Source organism: Dromaius novaehollandiae, chromosome 20 (genome assembly GCF_036370855.1).
Source record: "Dromaius novaehollandiae isolate bDroNov1 chromosome 20, bDroNov1.hap1, whole genome shotgun sequence".
Classification (NCBI taxonomy): Eukaryota; Metazoa; Chordata; class Aves; order Casuariiformes; family Dromaiidae; genus Dromaius; species Dromaius novaehollandiae.
This window is the reverse complement of record NC_088117.1, coordinates 9,398,889-9,422,079: the sequence shown is the minus strand read 5'-3', so window position 1 is coordinate 9,422,079 and position 23,191 is coordinate 9,398,889. Positions and strand designations below refer to the sequence as shown.

Below are 23,191 nucleotides of genomic sequence, written 5' to 3'. Positions count from 1 at the left end.
GGGCCCGAGCGCGGCGCGGCCCCCAAGGCCGGTGCCGGACCCGGGGCGGGGGGAGGGGAGGGCGCGGTGCTGCTCGCCGGGCCGCGCCGCCGCGGGAACGGCCGTGCCCCCCCCCACCACACACCGTCTCCTAGCAACGGCGGCGCCCGCCGTTGGGTCCGGGTCTTTGATGGGTCCGGGCGGGAGCGCTTCCGCTAGGAGGAGGCGGGGGAGGGGGAACGGGAGGGCTCCGGTAGGAGGGCGGAGGGGGACGCCATTGCGGGCGGACGCCGTGCGGAGCGCGTGTGGCGGCGAGGTGCGGCGGGCGGTCGTTATGCCGGCGGCGGGCAGCCGTTGTCCCGGGGAGGGTGGCTGTTATCCCGAGGAGGGCGGCGCGGAGGGCCGCTGGGCGGCGGGCGCGTTGCCCCGGCGACGGAGCGGCCGGCGGGGAGGGCGCTGGGCCCTGAGGGGAGGGGAGTGCGGCCTCTCCGGCGAGGCCCGCCCCGTCGCCGCGAGGCCTGCGGCGGCTCTGGGTGCCCCGGCGGTGCCGGAGGGGAGGCTGGCGGCGGGCGGGCCCCGGGGCGCTGTCGCCGGGCCCGGCGCGCCTTCTGCGGCGGCACGTGTGCCCGCGGGGGCTCGGCGTCGCCTCGTGGCCCGCAGCGTGGCCGCCCGCGCAGCGCGGCGCAATTGCTGGATTGTAACGCGGGGTTTGGTGTTTATCTCGAGAGGCTTCGTGTGCAGCTTCTTCCCTGCGGCCGTGCGGAGTTAATGCCTTGTACTGGTCAGCGCTGGAAACTGATTTGGGGATGTGAAAATCAAGGTGTTGTATTTCTGGGGCGATGGGCTGTTGGCTTGTAAATGTTCTCTATGTGTCAGCCGTAGAAAATCCGCTAAAATGCTTCCTGTGTGCTCTGCTAAACTCTAGTTTTCAGGAATGGATTTATTCTGGTTAACAAATGGTCAGTTCAAGCTAGCGGGTTGTGGCTAGGCTTGGACCACTGAATATAGGCAAAGCCAGCCAGAAGTTCCTGATAAGAGAATTTGGCTGTTAGTGCCGATTTATTTAATATTTTTTTATTATTTTATCTTGTTACTACTTTAATGCTGGAAGCAGAGTTGAATTTAACTGTCTACCTTTGCTTAGTTATCAAAGTCAACTTAAAGCTAATAGTTATTAAAGTGTTTGTTTGTTATTATAGGAAAGCAATTTAAGTCTGAATACAGCTGTGATGCACATCTGTTTGATGAAGAAGACGTCGCTTTTACCTAGTCACTTTGCCAAATTAGCTGCATTGAAAAGCAAGTATATTTATGTTTCTTAGAAAATACTGAATAGCTCCAAGGTAGTTTATATAAACTTCTTTTTCTTTGTTTACCTTGTAACTGTACATAATGGTGTGAGTAAGATTTACCAAGATTTACCAAAGTACTACCCTTTTTCATGAAGTTCTTAAATTATAGCACTTCAATAAAGCCCATATCTTTTATTAAAGGTAAGAAAAAATATGACAGAAAAAGCGAGTGCAGATGATTTTCAAGTTTGGGATTCTCTCAAGAAGAAAAAGAAAAAACACAAACACAGTAAGAAACATGAAAGTGATGAAAAAGAAAGCGTGCAAAATGCAGAGCAAAGCCGTGCATCTCCACTCCTTTTTGAAGATCAACCTGTGCAGAGCAGTGAAGTCTGTAAGAAGAAAAAGAAGAAGAAAAAGAAAAACGAGGGAGAGAAAGAACAGCCTTTGTTAGATAACTTTTCTACAGGGCTGGAAGATGAAATTATTAATGAAACTGTAATGGATGGTTCCCCAAAGAAAAAGAAAAAAAAGAAGCGGAAGCGTGATGATAGTGCAGATGAGCCCAGTGATGTAATTTGTGTCGAAATAAATCAAGATAATATTGAGAGCTATCAGGAGAATGAGGCTGATCATGTTTATATAAAAAAGTCTGCTAAGAAGAAAAGAAAGGAAAAATCACCAGAAAAGGATGAGGTAAGTGAGCCACCTACCTCAGAAACATATGTTAAAAGTGACCATAAAAGGTCAAAGAAGAAGAAGAAGAAGAAGAGAAAACACAGTATCACCGAAGATACAGAAGAAGGCACAGACCTAATGGTTAATCAGTCATTCTTGTCATCTCCAGAACACGATACACAAGAGGAAGACACAGTGTTGGCATTACCTACAGAAAACAGTAGTGTGACAATGTCCCAGCAATCCCATGAAGATGCTGACTGTAATGCTTCTCCTGCCTCGATCGAAGATCCTGTGGATGCACCCGCTAAGCCTACCGAAGAGGCTGATCATTCCTTCAGAAAAACTCCGAGGCGCGTTCGGAAGGTTAAATCCAGTAGCATAGTCATGGAAGAAAGCTCCTCAGAGTCTGAGATAATGTAAGTTTGGATTTTTTTTCCCTTCTCCACCCCCAAAATATGTTTACCTCACACTACATCCCACATTTTTCTCTAGTCTGTATTGTGTGTATTTAAAAAAAAAAAAACAAAAAACTTCCAAAAGCTAAACTGTAAGTTGAGATTCCATACAGACCTACTTGTAGAGCTTGATTCTTAGTTATCACACTGAAATATAATAGAAGTTTGTGAGAGTGCAGTACTATTACCTTCAGTGTAGAATAAAAAAAATCCATCCTCCCGTTTGAAAACTGTAGGTGTAGATACAATTCGTGTGCAAGCAATCCATGTTTAGTTTAAAAAAAAAAAAAAAAAAAGAGAGAGAGAGAAGGGGAGGAGGGGGATTCCAGTTCTTAAATTTGATCTTTATTATGCGTTTTTACCAAACAGTTAGTAAGCTGAATTAAGAAACTTAAAATTCAATGCAAACAAATGCTCATGTAAATAGCTCTTGGTGTTCTTACAGTGTCTAGAACCCATAACTTTACTGAGAATGAATGAAGTTGTTGTTTGTTTGTTTGTTTGTTTGTTTGTTTTTTTAAAGAAAGAATTGTTCAGGTGTTTCACAGTTACAAAGTGTTATTTCTCTCAGGTAAAAATCTATATACATAACTTCACTTGCCTATATGCTATTATATATTGTGGTGACAGACCCAGAATGTGAAGTTAATCGTTTTCCAAGTTTAATGGACTAAAACTATTACTTAATGAAAAATAATGTTAAAAGTAGTCTTTTGCTCTTACCAATAATGAGCACTAGCAAGAGACACATGGAAAAGTTCTGTATTGCCAGTGGTAGCAGGAGGCACTGTTTCTTTTGTATATCCATGTGTGACAGTTCTGTGGGAAAGTGAGGGTTCTCATAACCCTGGCAAGCTTTCTAAATATTGTAAGTACTGAAATGTCATAATAAATGACACTTATTTTAAAAGGTTGGAAATACAGGGGGACAATATGTGGAATAAAATTTCTTACTCTTTAATGAACATGTTAATTCTTCTAATTATAGAGATACTAATAAAAATCTCTGGTTTGGAGTTCTAGAGTGTGGTAGTGGTGGCATTATTATTTATTATTATTATTATTATTATTAGGACACCTGAACCTACAACATCAAATAAAGAGGAAGACCAGAATAATTCCTGTACTGAAAATGTAGCCTCTGATGAACTGGATGATGATGATGGTCTGGACTCTAGCATGTTTTCAGTCTTGGATTTGGATACTGCAAAACAAGAACTTGAAGAGTTTATTCCTCATGTGAGGAAAATGTCAGATAGTTCAATCAGGAAGATGGCTGGAAGAGACCTAACGAGGTTTAAACGTTTTAAAAAGCAAGGTGAGCCATCATAAGAATGCTCTTGGGAGGGAAGAATGTGGAGCTGTGGTAATGTTTTGACAGAGGAGTAATAGCATGTTTTTCTGTCCTGTCTGGATCAGTCCAATTCCAAGTGAGTGACGGGAGCCTGTGTGCATAAAACAGATAGTATCCTAATAGTCTCTCTTTAGCATATATTTAATTTCAGTGGACATGTTTTTTCTGCTCTGCAGCATCTGCTACCTCCATCAAATTAGAGACCAAGGTCTATGTGTAAATTGCCTGCTCCCAGCTGTTGTTTTGTCCCATTTTGGTTTGCTTTTTTTACCTTTTCAATTCATTGAACTTTCATTATGTTTGCTAAAAAGTTTCTGTAAACTTGAAATGCAATGTAGAAGAGATGGTACCTGAGGCTTGGGTATTTTTTGTTGTTTTCGTTTTGTTTTTTAAACAAATTTTGTATATTTTTAGGTATTGCTATCAAGTTTGGCAGATTTTCCCAGAAGGAAAATGATCAAATCAGGAAAAATGTTGAAGAGTTCTTATCACTTACTGGAATAGAGAATGCTGAAAAACTCCTGTTTACCTCTAGGTATCCAGAAGAGAAAGAAACTATCAGTCGCCTAAAAGCAGAGTTTCTTTTCTGTGGGAAAATTGGTAAGCAAGTTCCTTTTAAAATAGCTGGATGTTGTGTTCCACAACCTGGTGATAACACTATGTTTTCTAAATTTTTTTTTAATTGAAAAGCACTAATGTTGCAAATCTAGCAAAAAAAAAAAAAAAAAAAAAAAAAAAAGGAACATGCTGCTGAGATAATGTAGTAGTTAATCTGTATTATATACTATTCTCATGATTTATCTTGTTACGAAGAGGTTAGAGATTAAAATTTCATCATGACCAGCTACAGATTTTTAAACTTGTAGTTGGGTATTATGATTTAAGGTGCCCTATTCACTAGGCCGTCACTAAGCTTAGTGATTTATTAATGGGAGGTATGATTAAGTCCTGTCTGAAATTGTCAACTATTCTTAGAGCATGTAAATCGATGGCAGGTTCAGGACCCAGTGACAGCCTAAAGAAATTAGGTCACTAGCCAAAGTAGTTAGTTTTCCAAGACATGAGAAAAGCAAATAAAGTTCTAACTACTAAGCTTCTGTCTGCCAGAGGAGCGATCTCTTCTCTTTCTCTATCCTCATTTTAACTGTTAGGCATAACAATTCATATTACTAGAAAGCTTTGTTTCAAATAGCAAGCGTTCATCTCTAAACCTGTCTGAATCTATTCAGTGCACTTTCTCAAGTGGCTTTCCATTCTGTTTATTCTGTATCTTTGTCACAGCAAGACAAACTAAATCACAACCCTTAGTGGATTTGGCATTCGGATCTGTGGATCTTCCCCCACTTCCAGGATCTTTCCTTCAGCCAGGGTCTTCACTTTCTTTTTACAGGATGCCCCCAGCCCCTGGTTTTCCCAATCGAAATGGGTCTATATGCTGAAGCAGAGTATGTGATCAGCTTCCTAATTGGCGCTCTGCCTCATATCTCTTTATTAATTGGAGGATTCAATACATTATCACTTACTTTTAGTCCACGTGCTATCAAAATTTACAACCAGCCCTACCAGTTGTAGCTAGCAAGCAGCAGGCTTGTGCTTGAGTTCTAAAGTTTAGCTTTGAATACATACCTACACATATGCGTATATGCATAAACATCTGCTGCCTGTCAGCATTCACAATCTCAGTTATTTTTTGCCTGCCACAAACATAACAATTACATCTTTGAAACTGTTCAGGAGATTTGTATTCAGACTATTTCCTATGCAATTTTGGAAGTGTTGTAAATATCTAGTCTTGAATGGAGAGAATGTTTCATTGATAGCATTCATGAAAATGTATATTGTGGGGTTTGTTTTTGTTTTAAGTGGCTTTTTCTGTGTGAAAAATGTTTCTTAACAATGAATCATGTGTCTTCCAGCTGAGGGCATTCCACGACCCTGGAGACTGATTTATTATCGAGCAAGGAAGATATTTGACCCAAATAACTATAAAGGGAGGTAAGCAAGTAATTTTAAATAGTTCCTGAGGCTTAATACCAATCTCTGATGTATATTTGTACATTAAAGGATACAAATTAAGATCATCTCTCCCATTTGTGCCAGTTACTGTGATTTAAGTGACAGTTCATTTTTTTTCTGACCAGTATGTGACTTGAAAGGGGAGTGATAAGTAACGTTGAAATGTATGCTGCTTTTAAGATATTGGAGCATTTTGAATTTGCAGCTGAAGCTGCCCATTTCTTCTACTAGGTATACTAAAGATGAAAAAGAAAAATTGAAGAAGTACTATGCTATTCATGGCAATGATTGGAAGAAGATTTCTGAGATGATGTCTCGTTCTAACCTCTCAGTTGCTATGAAATACTCTGAAATCAAGTCGGGTAAGTAATTTTAAGAATAACAGTTCATTTTGTATATTGCAATCTGAGCAATTATTTTAACTGCCTGTTGTATGTGCCCTAAACTTTGGAAAAAATCCTGAAGTGTGTGTGTGTTTCTTTGTTTTTAAATTGATTGTAGTTCTTCTAGGCCATTGTTTGCACTTTCATTTGGAAGTAATGACAACAGTTTCTAATAGGGGAGAGAAATGAAATGGGACAAATTCAGTTCTTTGTTAATGGAACTAGTACCTTGACAGACATATCCTGGGAGTGGGGAGAGAAGAATTTGGCAGTCAGGTGTTTAAAATAGAAACTCCTACTTGGAACCAGAGCTGTTTTGTAGTCATTGGGCTGAACTGACCCTCTCAAATCTCTGGAATGCAGAAGAGCTTCTGGGAAGCATGTTAAGAAACTGATCCAATAAATAAGAGTTTAAAAAATGCAAATGTTTCAATTTGTGTTACTTTTCTTTTCCTCTTACCATTTATAATAAATTCTGCCTTAACCATGTATATATTAATTCCAGCTATTAATTACGGTCCTTGGACTAAGGAAGAAACACGGAAGTTAATGCGTGCAGTGGAGGAGGTGATTACTAAAAGATCAAAATTGGAAGATGAGAAATCTTCATCAGAAAAGTCACGTAGAAATCTCTCAATTGACCGTGAAAAACTCTACCAGAAATTACCATGGACTGAGATTGAAGCTAAAGTGGGAACCAGATATTGGAGGCAATGTAAACAGAAATGGTAAGGCTTTATACTGGATTTAGATATCAAACTGTGTTTTGGGGAGTATTTGTCTGACTTTGTTTTGTAAAACTGATTGTACCGTGATGTTTGCTGGTAAGATTGGTAGATTTGTTGTAGACTACAGAAGAGGTGTTGCAGATGCATCTACGCGTGTAAGAGACAAATAAATAACTTTGCTAGCTGAGATAAATTTTCTCTTTGCTGTGATCTTGAAGCCTGATTGCCGCTTCTCTGTGGTGACAGTGCTACCTTAAAGTCTCTTCCTTTTGATGCTTGGAATTTCCTGAAAAAAAGAATGCTTTTGTCTGTTTTCAAAGGACTTCGATTTTAACAAGCAAGATGACCAAAGGGCAGCAGTTATACAAGGGGACCAAAGGATTACAGGCCAAAATCAATCTTATTAAAAGGTATCTTTCAAAATTAATGTGATGTTTTGCATCTCTTAGTGTTACACATTGCGTTTATGAAAGCTTACTGTTTAAGAAAGGCATGCAATGCGGTTTTATACTGATTTTCCAGACTCTTTCTTTCGGACAAAGACTTTCTTTTTGACTGGGGGGAGATGTCAACATTATCAAATCAGTTCTTGAATTCTGTCCACAAATTTCTCCTGTATTGCCTTCTCAGGTTGTATGAAATGAAAGTGGAGGATGCTAATGAAGTAAACTGGGAAGAACTCAGTAATGCTATTGGGTAAAAACTTTTTTTTTTTTTCATTTGGATAGAAGACATAATTGAGGCAGACTGTCTTAGACTTCACAAGGGAATCCATATGTCTAGGCATTTGCAATCATAGAAAATGTTACTTTAGTAATGCACAGTTGTATATCCTTGTGTAGCACTGAACAATGAACCATGCCCATCAGTGCTGAAACTTAATTTTACCAGTTCTACCAATCCTTATGGTCTTCCCAGTGTTTTCTACGTATGAGAACTGTTATGTACTGTGTACTAAAGTCTTTAATAAAGGACTTTTCCAAGTGTTAGTCAACAAATAGCAAAAGGGATACTTATTGGAATGCGGAATGTAATGTGGTAGTCTTCTTCCAAACAGAGTAAGTGTTGAATATGAAATTACCAATATTGTGAATGCTATGCTTCATATATGGCTCTTTTTCCATAGTATATTTCATTTACTTTTTCTTATTATTAAACATGTAATAAATATGCCTAATGTCAAGTTAGTTTTAGGTGCTTACTTTTAAGAGGAATTGCTGTCCTGGCAGTTTTTTTTTATTATTATTATTAGGATTTCAAATCTGTCCTTTCTGCCTAAAACTAACAGACTGTTTGACTGGAGTTATTCTCCCCCATGGATAACTGAGTAATACAGAGACTTTGTAACAGTTTGTTGCACCCACTAATTCTCTGAACTCTTCTCTTTTCAGAGATGTCCCTAGAGCCTATGTTCAAGCCAAATTTTACAAGCTAAAGGTCTCCTGTGTCCCTTTTTGGCAAAAAAAGACTTTTCCTGGTCAGTATCCCAGCTATTTTTATGTATTCCTTGAAACAGGGTTTTCGTTTGAATCTTAAGTGGGTAAATATACCACTCCTAAATATTCCGCTTGATTAGATTTCCTCTAAGTAAATTGGCTAAAATCACAAGATTTATACTTGTTTTACTGAATCCTCTTTTGTTGTGTGGTTTTTTTTGTGTGTTTTTTTTTTTTGGGGGGGTGGGGGGAAGACACTTAGTATACTTTGAGTAGACCATGTATTCCTGCCTCTTGAGTCTGGCTGTCCTTAGGATCAGTATGTGGTTAAAATGTTCTACTAGACTTTGATTTAGATGCATCTTTCTTGAGTTAATCTAGGGAGAAATTGTGTGTGTGTGTGGTGGTTTTTTTTTTTTTTACTTTGTATTTTGTTTTTAAATCCCCTTATTTATGTGCCAACAGGACATATCCGTGCGTGAATTTTTTTTTTTTTTTTTTTTTAAAAAACCTCTTCTCATACTTCTCCTTCTTCTAAAGTGCTTGAAGAGCAATGGAATTGTTAACAGCACTAACCAAATGTTACCCCTTGGTATTGGATCAGCCCCTGTTTAGATAATGGCCATGTTTCACCTCTAAGCAGTTGCATTTCTTTCTGCAAATTCAGGCAGGTACAAGTGCATTATTTGCACTTAAGTTACGTTTTCAAGAGCACCCCTACAACTTCTAACAGCTAGGTATTTCTGTAACTGAAACCAGAATATCCAGAAGGCAGCATTTTTATGCTACCAAATGCTACTGGTAATCAGTTTGAACTTTGATTGTTTAAGCATGTTAGAGCAAGTGAATATCATATCCTGTACTGACTTTTTAATATCAGTCTGTTAAAAGTTATGAAAACCTTGGATTCTAATCATGAAATGCATGTTAGTGGTGTATCTTGTGATACAGTACTATAAACTTATATTGCACTTTTGTATCAAAGGTTATAAAATACTTTGGGTTTAACAAAAACTACTTCTAAAATATTATTATACCTGTTCAGATGTGCATGAGGTGTGCAGAGGCTACATAATCTTACCATGTGTATCCTGGGCTGTTGGTGAAAGGATTTGGGATCCCTAATTCTGTGCCATTTTATTGTGTCCCTCGTCCAAAAGTTTTACAGTGTTAAATAAGAAAACACACATTGCCGTTATTATTAGATAGAGGTAAAATATGCAAGGTTAGAGCAGAAAATGTGGAATCGGGACTCCTGTTTCTAACTTGGTAATTGCCTCATACTCTGAGTTTGTTCAGTTCCTCTCCTTTTGTAGCAGTTTCTCTGTTTAAAAAAAAAATTGCATCATGAATATCATTTTTAATATGTTGCCTTGTTATGGATTGTGAAATGTACTTATGTGTGTATTTCATCAAACCAGAAAGCGGGGGGGAAGGTCAAAATGATTGTAACTTAAACTGTAGTGAGAAACATTGTTTATTCCTGAGAAGTCCCAGATCCAGTTAAGAATACTTTTTTCTTTTTTTCAAAGAAATTGTTGATTATCTTCATGATGAGAAACTCCCAGAACTGGAAGAAAAGTTGCAAAAAAGGAAAAAGAAACACCTCAGTTCTGACAGTTCAACAGCCAGCCAACAGAAAAAGGTTTTCCAGCTCAGTGAAATTTTTGACTCCAGTGAAGAGAGTGATAATTGATTGCCTTAACACGTCCTAGTCTGCATATTTAAGATGCAAAATGGATCTGGTTGAAAGTGGACACAGATCAACAACTGCAGGTATACAGACTGAAATAATGGAAAAAGCAAAGATAGGCGTGCCTGCTTTTCTTGTTTCATATTGAAGACTGAGGTAAATACAGCTTTTGTGCCACCTTTTGTTACTAGGAATTTATCTTTGGTTTTAGATTTTTCTTTTTTAAAGAATCCAAGTTGCTTTCTACAAGACTCAAATAGGTATTTTTTCCTTTCCTTTGTTCTGTGGAATTGGAAACTGCTGTTTACCTTTTGTGTGTGAATTTGGTTTTCAGCACTTTAAAGAATTTTAAATCCTTTTTTCTTTTTTAAGAAAAAAAGCTTGACCACGAAGAAGGCTTTCTATTGGCTTTTAGATATCTCTAAAACAAATCTTCAGACACATGCTTTGAGGGGAAATGGCAGCACCTTGTTCTTAAGAACAGTTGATTCCCATTTTTTGATGTGGAGTTGCTCTTTTTTCAGTTCTTCCAGAGAAAGGGGACTTATGTCCATTATTAATTACAAATTGTTGTCATGCAAACCAGAATGATACATTTAGAATGTTTTCTTTAATATTTGGAATACAGAGAGAAAATGGACAGTATATATTTTTTTATTATGCTGAGGAAAGTTTCTACATTTTAATATGGAAACTAAGGGGTAAGATGGAAATTGTACTCATGTCTTTGTATATTTTTAACCATTTGCCTAAAGTAATTATTTGTAAATTGACAGTGTGAATGTAAAAAATCTTACTGTGCATGTAAAGTATTTGTTCAGCTTGCTTATATTTCCTATAAAGTTGCATTAGAAAGCAGTACACAGAGTTGGGTTTGTCTGTGGCATTGTTTTTGGTTGCTCATGTAGGTAAGTGAGGATTTCTTTCACTTAATTGTCATTGAAAACGGAGAACTTCTAAAGGATGAAAACAAAAGCCTTGTTTAAGGCTTTTTAGAGAGAAGCTTTTTAATGAAGATTTTTGCTGATGCGTTCTTTTGTAGAGAAACTGTTTTCAACAAGCAGATAAGCTGGGACAAGAACTGCAAACTGGAGGCAGTGTGGGGGCAAAGCTATTGCTGCCGTGGCTGCTTTGGGAGAAATACAGATCTGACCTCTACTACATAGCAAAAAAAGGGAGCCTGCTTGTAGGGAATCAGTTCCTTACCCTGTCCTGTTCAGAGGACACACAGAATGGTGAAACATCCCGTTTGGTGAATCGTTGTTCATAGTCACTTAGCAGCTGGACAAAAGCTGGGGGCGAGGGAGCGTGCTCGTTGATCACTTCCCATCCTCCTAACAATGGCACTGGGAGGGTGCAAGAAAGCGTCTTTTCCTTGTGCAGTCTGCTTACAGAGGAGCCTAGGTGCTCAGGGAGGGGAAGCAGTTGTTTCATACAGGTCTCTGAAAGAGAACATTACTGCAAAACAGAGCAATTCCAGCGAGAGAGTGTTTTTGTTTTTTGTTTGTTTTTTGTTTTTTAAAGTTGCTCAGAACAGTGAGGGAGACAACAGTGACAGAGCTTTGTGTAGCAGGCTGCATTATAAATAAGAGCATGACAGCTCCTTCAAGACTAAAAAGCTCTGCGGGGTCCCCTAAAAACTTAGGTGATTCAAACAACTGCGTAGCTTCAAGTGTTTTCATGGCACGTTAAGGGCCTGAATCGTGTTTCGGAAAAAATTCTCGACTCTGGGGCGTTATCAAAGGCAGCGACAGCCAGGTTACAAGAGCTGTGTTTGCAGCTGAGAAGCACTTCAAAGTTGGAGGACTGTTGTGGTGGCAGCAGCTGAAGATCAAACGGCCCCTCGCCTTCCTGTCCCCCTCCCCCCTTTCCCGTGCAGCACCGGCAGGGTGAAGGCAGCCAGCAAGGCCTCTTCCGTTCTACCTCTGGGGCCAGCGTCTTTCCTGGGATGTAGAAACCAGATCACCGGACTGAGGACCAAGCCTTGGGCCAGCCTGCTTCATCTGTCACGCCTAGGGGCAGGGGCCAGACCAGAACACTAATAAAATCTTCTCTGAAGTGCTTTTAACTGCAGGAGGATGAGCGGTGGGTGACGAGCATCACTTTGTCATCAAAGTGCTTGGCATTAGCTGTCCTGCAGCGTGGCCGTGGTCGCAGAATACGATGCGCTTGCATGGTAAAAGAGGAAGTGAGATAAAGCCGCCTTTACTGCTTCATCTGTGATCACGGATTGGGGACAGACGTGAAATACTTAAATATCAGAATACTAAGTTATTTAGTTCCATGGTTGGGGCACTGCTGCTGGCAATATTGTGCTGCTCGGTGCTCTGACACGCTCCCCCACCACCACAACCACTTTTACGTCCCCATGCAACTTTCTCCTTTCTTCTCGCCGCAAAAACCCCAGATTCCTGCGTGCCTCAGTTTCCCCAGCGCCGCCGCGCCGCAGAGAGGCGCCGAGCGCGCCCCTCGCTGCTGGCCCTTTAAGAGCCCCGCCCCCCAGCCGCGGGGGCGGGGCCTGGCGGCGCAGGAAAGCGGCCGGCTCGCGGGCGCTGCCCGCACGGAACGGGGCGTGGCTGCACTTCCGCTGCCGGACCGGAAGCGACGGGGAGGCGCGGCCTGAGGCGGCGTCCGCGGTGGCGGGACGGGCGGCCCATGGCGGAGGAGTAGCGCCGCCCCGGCAGCGGCAGGAGGTGAGCGGGGAGGGAGCGGCCCGCCTCCCCCTTCCCCCGCGGAGGCGGCCGGGCTCGCGTTTCGCTCCGCTTCCGGCTCCTCGCGCCCCCCTCCCCGAGGAGGTGGCGCCGCCGGCCGGGCCCACCTGCGGGGGGGGGGGGGGCGGCGCGAGGCGGCTGTTACCCAGCGCCCGGGCGGGGCCGCGGGAGTCGGGAAGCGGGAGACTCGCCCCGCGTTCAGGTTTCGTTTCTCCGAAACAGGTGCGGGTTTTCCTCAGCGGCACCCGGTAAAGCGGCCCGCAGCGGCGGGCGCCGGCGTAACGGCGCCGTGCGGCGCTTCTGCCCCCGCAGGCGAGGCCGTCGCGCTGCGTGCGCGTGTTTAAACGGTCCCGGTGCTCGGCGCACGCGGCGGGCTCTCGCGCCTTTGGGTAGGGAGGAGGTCGGTGCTGCGGCCGCGTAGCCCGCGCTTGACCGACGGGCGGATTTTGGTTACAAAATCGTACGAAACGTATCGGCTCGGTAAATAATCGCGCTTAGTGTGAAGGTAAAATACGTTAATCCGAATACGCGCAGGAGTTTTCTGTCCGTTGCGGGTGAATCGGGCTGAACTCCGACGATCGCTCTGTTCCCCCAGGTCCGCGGGGCGCGGCCGGCGCTCGCTCGCCGGCGGATGGTCGCTGGAGCGGCCGGGTCGCGGCGCGGGGCTCGGGCGGGCGCGGCCGGCCGGAGGTGGCGGCCCCTCTCGCCAGCTGTGGGGCAGCGCTGTTAGCTTTCCCATCATGTGACCTGAGGCACCTGCGAAGCGGATCGCTTCCCTTTCCAAAGGTAAACACTGCCTTTATTTTTTTCTGCATATGTACAAAAACATGCATGGTTTTGCTTTATCTGGATTTCCCTTCTGCCTTGCTATTCTGAAAGACCGAGCAGTTACTGTTGTTCATTCTATATAGTCCAAGTGTTCCTGCTTCTCTAGTGTTCAGCTGAGTTCTCCAAAGCAGTAGCATTGGATATTACTTTATTTCTACTTACAGAAGGAATTTTGTTTTTAGATGCAAGAGTATCACAAAATTATCGCCACAAACTATCTCACTGAAGTAATAAAAATAGGAAAGTTTGGAATAAACAGTACTATTCACAACAGGAATTTATTGACCCATAAATTCTGGGAGGAGATTCAGGAAAAACGCTAACTAAGTTTTGTACTTATTAGACCTTGATTTCGCAAATACCACCAAAAAGCTACTTAAAAATAAAAACCTTAATGCTGTAGTTGTTGAAGGTGTACTTGAGTGCGGACAAGGGATTTTTTGGTAGGTGAAGTGGGTTTTCATACACTGGTAACTTGCAGACTGTATAATGGATGTGACTTCTTTTCAAGACTTTAATATTCCTAATTCAGTGGTTATTTTTCTGTAATTTTTATGTAGATGCTTTAATTAAATTTCTCTGTTTAATTGCATGCATCTATGTGATTTAAGAACAACCAAGAACATACGTGCACCTGTCGCTAATGAGTTACAGAAATCCATGCGTAGTTGAGAATTAGGTACTATTGTGGCTGAAAGGAAATAGCTTTTGCCACTTCTAGTCTTAGGAGTTGTGTTATTCCCTCTTCTCTCCCTCTGAAGAATGAGCACATGTCGATGGTGTACGCCTAGTGGTTCTGATACCACTGAGTTCCTGAAGAACTATGCTTCTAAAAGGCTGTCCCAGGAAGATCTTGAAGGATCCAACGATGATCTCTGTTACTGCCTGGAGTGCGTGGTTGAGTACCACAGGGCGAGGGAGAAGTTGCCAAGCTTGCATGAGGTAATTCAGCGATGTCTCTTGCCCTTTACTGAGTAGGAACATCCTTTCAAAACTTCAGAGGGGACCTCTGTGGTCCCGCTTCAGTGAAGAAGGGATTTTTGTTTGGGGGCTGAGTTTTACTGGTTTTTGGCAATAGAGTATGTTGCTTTTTAACTGTATGTGGGTATATTGGGTTACATAGAGCCTAGCATAAAACAAGAAGTCCCTTTTGTTTTGTATATATTCAAATGAGGGAAAACTAAAACAGTAGTAGGAAGTTGCTAACCAGACACTAAAGCTTGAATTTTGTTCATGCTGTGATGGTTTTGGCTCTAAAAAAAGAACAGCCCCAAACAAACTAACTGCTGTATTTCTTAATGTATTTTCTTCCTTGTTTTGCCTTCTGTTCTGTTTTGTGCTTTTCCCCCTTTTTGTTTGCTTTCGTTTTTTATTCTCAGTTTTCTATTATACTTGAATTTCAGAGCTCTGATCCTGCAGGCCTGTGAGATTGTTTTTACTGCACAATCAGAATTGTTTTGAAACCTTTATCTTACTATAAGCCTATTACAGTTCTCTGCTTATTAGCATCTAATTTGATATTTTGGAAAGCTCATCTTCATGTGTGTGTGTATGTATGTATGTATATATGTACATAAATGAATACTCATAGCTGATTAACCTTACTACTGATGTATAAAAGGTTGCTCTTTAAACTACTCAGACTTCTCTGAAGTCTACAGAGAGGAATAGATGCCTTGGAGGGCAATTCATCCCATCTGAGTATAGGCTGGAAATAACTGAAGTCAATTGACGTTGGCTGTAGGAAATAACCTAGATTTCTAATTGAGGTTTGGAGCAATTACCATAAATGACTAATACTATGTGAGAAGAGTCCTGTCCAGATATTCAGCAGGTCCATTAGTCTGTTTGCCTATTCTACGTCCTCACTCTTCCACTAAAATGTTGCAAAACATGTGAGAAAGTGAGTTTTTAACTTTTAAAATAATTAATTCCATACTCCTAAACATGACTGATCACCCACTTTCTTATGTAATAGGACAAAGTTCCGTGATTAATCTGTAGCCTGAAATAATTACTGAAGCTATTTATGAATATTTAACAAAGTTACGAGAATGCGTCCAGTTGAAGTTGTTGCTGACTTTTTTTTGTTGTTTTTGATCATTTTGCAATCTTAGCTCTGAAGTGAAAGTTTTGTGATTTGTACAGTCTGAATTCCATGTAAAACCTTTAAAGTTTCTCATCGTGCTGGCGGAAAAATACTTTCCAAGATTAAATAGCAAGTTTTGAAGGTCTAATCAGGGTTTCTGCCTACAATAATGAATGTTCTTGATCTCTGCCTTCGCAAGTGTATGTTGATTAGCTATGTTTTTTCACACTGAATAGGCCCTGTGGGAGCTGGAAACTTCCCGCCTCATTGCCCACATTGAGAAATCCATGAAAGAAGAAGTTGGAGAGGATGATGAATTGTTTATAGTGGATGAGAATGGGGAGACACAGCTGTCTGGTTATGTAGGCCCAGATTTTGAGAATAACTTGCGAGTGCCCCTCCTAGAAATACTGAAATACCCCTATCTGCTGCTGCATGAGAAAGTCAGTAAGTATTTTGTTGTACATAGTTGGAAGGACATGGTATTGTTTCTACTGCAGGAAGCAAAAATAACAATTAGTTGCCATACTAAAGTACCAGTGTTTTTCTTTGGCACTAAATAAGTTAACTTATTTTTGTTTTGTGAGTATACAAGTTAGTCCTTACTGTATTGCGTCCATTCTTTTAGGTGAGCTTTGTGTAGAAGTGCTTTGCAGAATGGAACGAGGTCACAACTCCTTTCAGGTCTTTGAGAAATATCCAGGAATTTATCTCTTCTTGGTACACCCCAATGAAGTGGTAAGTTACACTTTCTGTAATTGGAAACCTTACTGCCTTTTATTGAGTGACGTGTTCTAAGAATTTGATGCAGTCTTGTGTTTTTTCCACTGTAGGTAAGATAGACTGTTGTTTTTAAGTTCAAATGTCTGTAATGGAACTACTTTGTATAAATACTTGGTAAAATTACACCACCTCAATTAGCAGTGGGATAGAATGGAGGTATCTTGAATTTGTCTAGGAATGCCATGCATGATAAAAAGCTGGTGTTCTGCATGGTGTTCTGCAAAAGCAGCTAGCTTTTGTAAAAATCACTGGATGAGAAAGTGTGTTAAGTTGGCAGACTCTCTGTAGTCCAAACTCTATGGTAAGGCTTTAAGTTTTGCCTCTTTCTTTCTTTCTTTGGCTTTTCTTGAACCGAAGTATTGCAGAAGCACTAAGCCTTGAAATATCTTTACTCCTTCTGAGCTTTTCCTAAGCTTTCTCAGTTCGAGTTGCATACTGTACGCAGGACCAAAATCCTTTTAGTTAAAAAATAATTTCACCTATCAAAAGAAATTCCACTAAAACTTAGTTTTTAAATAACATCAGATTCTTAATTTTAGTGATTAGAACATGAAAAATGGTGGCAACATGCAAAACTTAAAAGGGTTGATTTTTCTGTCTTTTTTTTTTTTTCTAGATTTCTGTAGGAAAGGAGTTACTCTCCCTGAAAGAGAGAGGACTCTTTTGCCATTGCTTTAGAATTGCATTTAGTCAGCAGAAGTTAGAGATGTTCAACTCAACTGTAAAGTAAAGCCCTATACTCCCAAACTGAGTTCTTCTCAAGTGGGCCAGAATTTGTAGTCTTGCATGTTAATCCCCTTCTCCTTTTTTTTTTTTCCCATCCCTAGAAGCTTTTATCTTTTAGTAATACTCAGAACCGTGCAAATTACAAAGGATGGATTTGGGATTATCTCCACTTTAAATGTTTGCAGTGAGAATAGTGTAGTTAGCTGAAAGAAGATACATGCTAAGCAGCATACTCACTTTAAAATTCACTGCAGTTAAGTGTCACATGGTTTTGTAGTTATCAGGAAGCATTGTTATGTTTAAGTGGACTTATGTATTCTATGGTGGGACAACTCAAGACCGCAGAATATTTTGGCCTGTGTCTGACTCCATGGGGGATATTTTAATATTGAACAGTCCAAGGTCCATGCTCATTTGAAAATGCAAAGAGGACAGCTCCATCGCATGTGATCTTTAGATGTGCCAACTGGTTTTGGTAGTATTCATACTAGTGTAGATATCAGAGGCAGGTCTTGTTTTGAATCTAGTCTCTTAAAAGTGACAAAATGAGGAATTTTGAAATACTGAATATGTCTTGGGTTGAAAGTGTTAGTAACATCTTCAGTTGTGATCTGAGCATCTTTATTTTATCCTGGTTAAAGAGAATTAAGAGGTTACAAAAAAGACGTGAGGTTCTAAAAATGGTACTGATGTGGCTGAGAGCCAACTTTTCTGTACTGTTTTGAAGATGATATATTATCCTGCAAAAGGAGGCTGTTCCTTAACACTACATATATACCTAAGGTATTCTAAAAGTGAAGCTGATATCAATAATAGGGGAGAGTACTGAAAAATGGTGATAATACAGAGAACACAGAACATATACCACGCTAAAACTGGGAGGGCCTCTTGGAACATGGTGGGTTCATGTGTTGTGTTAATGCTGAAGTGAGACTGAATGCTTTTCTTGCGTGATCCTAAAGAGGTCTCCATGTGGTGTATTTATCTGTGTAAAGTGAATTTGGATGTGTAACTCTTGAAGGAGTATCGAGCTGTTACAACTCATGTCACATGTTTATTTACCCCATAGGGAGAGGGTGAGTTATTGCTGTTTTTCTTCCACCTCATTTTATGCAGCTTGGACAATTTGGTTACACTTGCTGTGGCTGGTGGGCAGACCATGGCTATAGCGTTTCTAAGACTGGCTCACTGGAATGCCAGTATATAGTACAGAATTTTAAGCTGTCTTAAGAAATGGTAAAAGATTTAATGGTGGTGTATTAAATACTAGACAATATTCTGAAATTCTCTTGGTGGATCAGGGAATGATTCCACCTTGGCAAGAAATAGTCAGTGTCCTCCTGCCAACAGTGCAGCTTATGTTTGTTGTTATAATATACAGATATCTAGATAATACAGGTTAGTCAGTAAAGTTTAAATGATATAAAGAAGTACAAAGCCAAATGGTGCCTCTTTCTCACATGAATCCTAAGGAGCTTCGTTTGTATATATTTCCCTAAGTTTTAGGCTCTTCTTTGTTACTCACATCTTATAGTAGATTGACTTAAGAAACTGGCTTACTCTATTTGGAAAAAGAGTAGCCCTTATTGTAATTATGAGACCTTACTTCAGTACAAAATATACTTTATCCCATTTGATTCAGCAATGATTCCTAATCATACAGCATTGACTTTTTTGCTCTTTTTACTGCTATTTGATATCAAGTTTTTTGTTTTAATCTGTAGATTCGTCGATGGGCCATCCTAACAGCAAGGAACTTAGGGAAGGTTGACAGGGATGATTACTATGACTTACAGGAAGTGCTGACATGCTTGTTTAAAGTTATTGAGTTGGGGCTTTTTGACAGTCCAGATATTTATAGTTCTTCAATGATTGAAAAGGGTAAACTCATCCTTCTGCCATCTCATTTATATGATACTACCAACTACAAGAACTATTGGTTAGGTGAGTATTTATGATCAGAAATTAACTTGTACCTGTGATCTTTCTCATCTCATGAGTGCTTCTTGCCAAGTGGAAGCTTTGCTATTTAGAGTAGGTGCTGTTTATTTTTGGGCATGTCAAATGAAAAACCTGAGCATTGCACACAGCAGAAGGGAGGTAGTAATTTAATTAGTTTCATATTTCTCTGCTGCTGATCTCTTTGGTCAGGTGGTTTACTGGTGGTGGTATTTGAAAAGTGATTCTTGATTTGATGAAGCTTAAACTGAACAAACTTTTGCAAATATAAGGGCAGGTTGCTTTTTTGTGTGTGTGTGTAGGTATTTGTATGCTGCTAACAGTGCTGGAAGAACAGGCTATGGATTCCTTGTTGCTGGGTCCAGACAAACAGAATGATTTCATGCAGTCTATACTTCATACCATGGAGAAAGAAGCAGATGGTAACTAATTTTTACTGCTGAGATTTTGACATTTCATAGTCTAATTTTCATCTTTATGATTTTGTTTGAATTTGATATCATTTTCTAAAGAACTTTCTTGTTTAGTTTAGTAAGTTTGTAGCATTGAAATGCTGAGATGATGGAATTTTAACTGTAAGGCTTATTTGTCTTGAAAGATGACCAATGTGTCATAACATTTGAACACTGCTGACAAATACTGAAAAATGAGGTTTGAACAAACTCCTCACTGGAGAAAAGATGGTGGCTCTTTACATAAGGCTGGGTTAGAAAGTTCTGAGGACAAATTTACAACTTCTACCAGATCACTTTCACTTAATATTTAGGTGGTATGGGAATGTACTTTTCACTGTAGCATCAGATTTGAATTTGGAGTCCCAGAACAGAGAAACTCCTTGTTTTGACTCCCTTGATTTTGCTTTGAATTTGAAATTTGACTCTTCCATCCTTTTCCTCTTCCCCCTTCTTCCTTTCTATTTCATCCATATTTCTGATATATCATGAAAGTGGAAATTGGAAAACTTGTGGGTTTTTAACAGCTTCTTCAGGAACTTGGAGATTATAATATTTTTATATGTATGTCTCATTTCAAACTGTGATCATTTGGATTATTTTTTATTATCTCTTTGAGATGTAGGTCCTTTTAACTATGAAATAATTAATGATAGTAATGAAAGGAAGATCAACCTTAGAGTTGCATGCCAGAATCCTTACTAGTGCCTAGAACCGCAAGATGTGCATGAGGTACCTTGAAGTGCCAAAGAAGTTCTGAAGTGTCAAAGAAGTTCTGAGGGTAGTTTACAGGCAGAAGATAATGATTCTTCAAGAGCTTTGCTGCAAGCCCAGACCATGTAGGTAGCTGAGTTTTAGGCAACCCCTTTTATAGTTGGGAATGCAGACTGATTAGTAGCTCTTGGGCCATCCTTGTAGCCTGTATACGATAGCACAGCCTTGGAATGGCACGTGAACTCGAGACCAGGGCATGCATGCTGCCTCTTAAAGGAAATGACGAGATCTTTATAAGCTTAGCATGTTTGCTGAGGATATGACATGTCCTTATCTTCCATGAGGAAGGAAGAACCCGTGCGGAGGAAAACTCTTCTTTTTGTCTTACATTTGAGGAATAAACTCACTTATTAGTGTTACTTATACCTACCTCTTAGGAGAGTACCACCACAAAAAAATAAGTGTGGAAGAGCAAGTTTCACAGACTTGGGAAATGTTAAGGATAGTTATCCAGGTTCCTGTTGGTTGCAGACTGTATAAGCAGCAGTGTCTGTACACATAGGTTTTTTCCTCTGGATTAAAAACATAGTTGCAACTTAATAAAATACTTACCTCTATTAAAAAAATCAATGAAAACCTATTTATGTCAACTTCAGTTTACTCTAAGAATGTACAGGACTTTTGCATTTCAACTCTCCCCAATATTACTGTTATGTTTCAGATGATTCTACCGACCCCTTCTGGCCAGCGCTGCATTGTTTCATGGTTATTTTGGATCAACTGGGATCTAAAGTATGGGGTCAACTTATTGATCCTGTCCAAGCCTTTCAAACCATTATCAACAGTGTGAGCTACAACAATGAAATAAAAAATATACGCAGTAGCTTTAAGAGGTCAGTTGTATCTTTTAAAAAGATTGGAACAGTTTTAAGATTTTGATATCTAGTAGTGTAGTAGCTCTTATCTTGTTTTCTTTGTCAGTGTTTCCTTAATTTGTGTGGGTAGAGGAAAATGGTGGCAAGAAAAATCAAAGGTTGCTAGCTTCAATCAATGAAATGATGAAGTCCTCTAAAATTGTGAAATTATTTAAAAAATGGCTAACTTTGACTACCTGACATCTTTTATGCTTTTCAGGAATTTTTTTTCTGAATCAGGAAGGTGCTAATTGTTTAATTTTTTACTAGTGCTATAACCAACTTGCACTGAATCTTAATCAAGGATGCCATATCCAAGTCTCCTGATAATATTATGGGAATTGCCAAGTTTTCAATGGGATGCCATAGTTTTAGATTTTACTGTAATTATGGTTATCGGCTGGCTTGGGTTTGCTTTCAGCTTGTGTTAAGTCTGAAATATTTCTTAAGATTAGATTTCCTAGAAGCTACTGCAGAGTCTTTAAAAGTTTCATTCTGTTTCTGAATGTATTGCTTCCAGAGAAGGTAGTAAAGCAAGAATCCCTGAACTGTCCTTTAATGGCTGGTGTAACATAGTGAACTTCCAAAATAAAATATTTCGAAACACATAGCAGGCATCAGATACTCTTTCTGCAAGGCTTTGTGTTCATTATGTTTTATCTTAAGATTGAATTATACTTTTGAATTGCTTCTGAGTGACAAAGTTAGATGTTCTGTATTGAGCAGGAAATGAATTAGATAAAACACTTGTTCAGTGCAGAAGCAATCAGTTAAAGTGCAAGGAATTCTACAAATAACTTGTGTGAACAGAAGTCTGTTATGTAAACTTGAACTCCATCTTTTGACATGCTGTCCTTTTAAGGATTCATAGCAGAATTAAGGCCTTAAGACTTCAGGAACCTCCTATTTTGGAAAACATCTGTGTGTGTGTGTGTGTGTGTTTTTATTTGTTTGTTGTTGGTTTTTTTTGAAAACTACATCTGTTTTTAAAAAGTGTTGGTGGAAAATGGCACCTGGATGGCCATATAACTTAAGTGTTCTCCTGTGAAATATTGTTACTCAAAAGTGATTCAAAATATATTAATTGTTTAGTATTAAACTGTGTGTATATATAAAGAAATTACTAATAACTTTAAAAATGTGTCTTTTTAAGTCAAAATTGCCTCTTTACTTTAGTCATGGGACAAAACTAGAAAGTGTAGACTGGTTAGCTCCACAGTCTTTGTCGAGTGATGTGTAAAAAAGTGTATGTGTGCAAGGGGAAGCAGATGATAAACCACATTGTTAAAATTGATAAGACCTGTCTGAACTTAAGGTTAAAACAGCGGAGGAAAACATTAAAGGAGACTTCATTCAGTTAAACAAGTTATTTGAGTGTTTTGTATGAACAATTGCATAACATAGTATGAGTATATAGCTGTGATTCAGCTGCATTTACACACAAAAAATTCAAAGAAGCTGGACTTCTAAGCATTTGTTCTATTTAATCTGTCAAACCCATGACATAGTGGTAAACTTTTTTTTCCTGAAGCAGTCCCTGCTTCCCCTGCCTTGTTTTACGAGGAGGGTAGAACAGGCTCGCACAATTTTATGTATATGTTTTCCTAGATGTGCTTTATTACTGACAACTTCTAATACTCACGTGGTCAGTGTTTGAAAAATGAAATCTGTCTCTTTGCCAGTCGGCTTTCTTACTGTTTGGTAATTTGTGTGGAATTTATAATGATTTATATTTCTTATTTTAGGACCAAATCTGAACCAGAGTCAGACTATGATGATGAAATGGTTACTTGCAGTCAGATTGTATATGATTACAATACAGAGAAGCCCCAAAAGGTATTTAAAAATATCTTCCTTGCTTTTTGAAGTGATCATCAAATGAAACTGTTAAGTTAAATCATATGTAAAATATGGAAAGGAAGCTATTCTGTTTCTACAAGTAACATTTTAAATGCTGTAAATAAGAAATGTTAAGTGGTGTATTTAACTATTGTATGC

The 23,191-nt window shown here is 39.8% G+C and overlaps 2 protein-coding genes across 4 annotated transcripts in view; both read left to right on the top strand.

Annotated features, from left to right (window-relative positions):
- Positions 1 to 222: 222 nt before the first annotated feature.
- On the top strand, positions 223 to 10,875 carry TTF1 (transcription termination factor 1). 2 transcript variants are annotated; one of them, XM_064523781.1, is made up of 13 exons: positions 229 to 295; positions 706 to 799; positions 1,179 to 1,278; positions 1,473 to 2,368; positions 3,481 to 3,725; positions 4,176 to 4,361; positions 5,678 to 5,756; positions 6,009 to 6,139; positions 6,666 to 6,888; positions 7,209 to 7,298; positions 7,519 to 7,584; positions 8,280 to 8,365; positions 9,857 to 10,875. In XM_064523781.1, exons 4-13 carry the CDS (start codon positions 1,485 to 1,487, stop codon positions 10,018 to 10,020), a joined length of 2,154 nt encoding a protein of 717 aa, XP_064379851.1. In that variant the 5' UTR covers positions 229 to 295; positions 706 to 799; positions 1,179 to 1,278; positions 1,473 to 1,484; the 3' UTR covers positions 10,021 to 10,875. The 2 variants fall into 2 exon arrangements, with proteins under 2 accessions (XP_064379852.1, XP_064379851.1); XM_064523782.1 differs by lacking the exon at positions 706 to 799 and having other exon boundaries at positions 223 to 295.
- A 1,694-nt stretch (positions 10,876 to 12,569) lies between these two features.
- Positions 12,570 to 23,191, top strand: part of SETX (senataxin) — a 35,491-nt gene continuing 24,869 nt past the window's right edge. The window contains exons 1-9 of one of the 2 annotated variants that reach the window (XM_026101802.2): positions 12,570 to 12,710; positions 13,324 to 13,514; positions 14,318 to 14,498; positions 15,882 to 16,092; positions 16,274 to 16,383; positions 18,879 to 19,098; positions 19,416 to 19,535; positions 21,001 to 21,172; positions 22,939 to 23,029. In XM_026101802.2, the coding sequence (XP_025957587.2) occupies positions 14,319 to 14,498; positions 15,882 to 16,092; positions 16,274 to 16,383; positions 18,879 to 19,098; positions 19,416 to 19,535; positions 21,001 to 21,172; positions 22,939 to 23,029 (1,104 nt within the window). In that variant the 5' untranslated portion in view covers positions 12,570 to 12,710; positions 13,324 to 13,514; position 14,318. Of the gene's footprint in view, positions 12,711 to 12,734; positions 12,951 to 13,323; positions 13,515 to 14,317; positions 14,499 to 15,881; positions 16,093 to 16,273; positions 16,384 to 18,878; positions 19,099 to 19,415; positions 19,536 to 21,000; positions 21,173 to 22,938; positions 23,030 to 23,191 lie in introns of those variants that run through there. The other variant, XM_064523778.1, reaches the window with a different exon arrangement.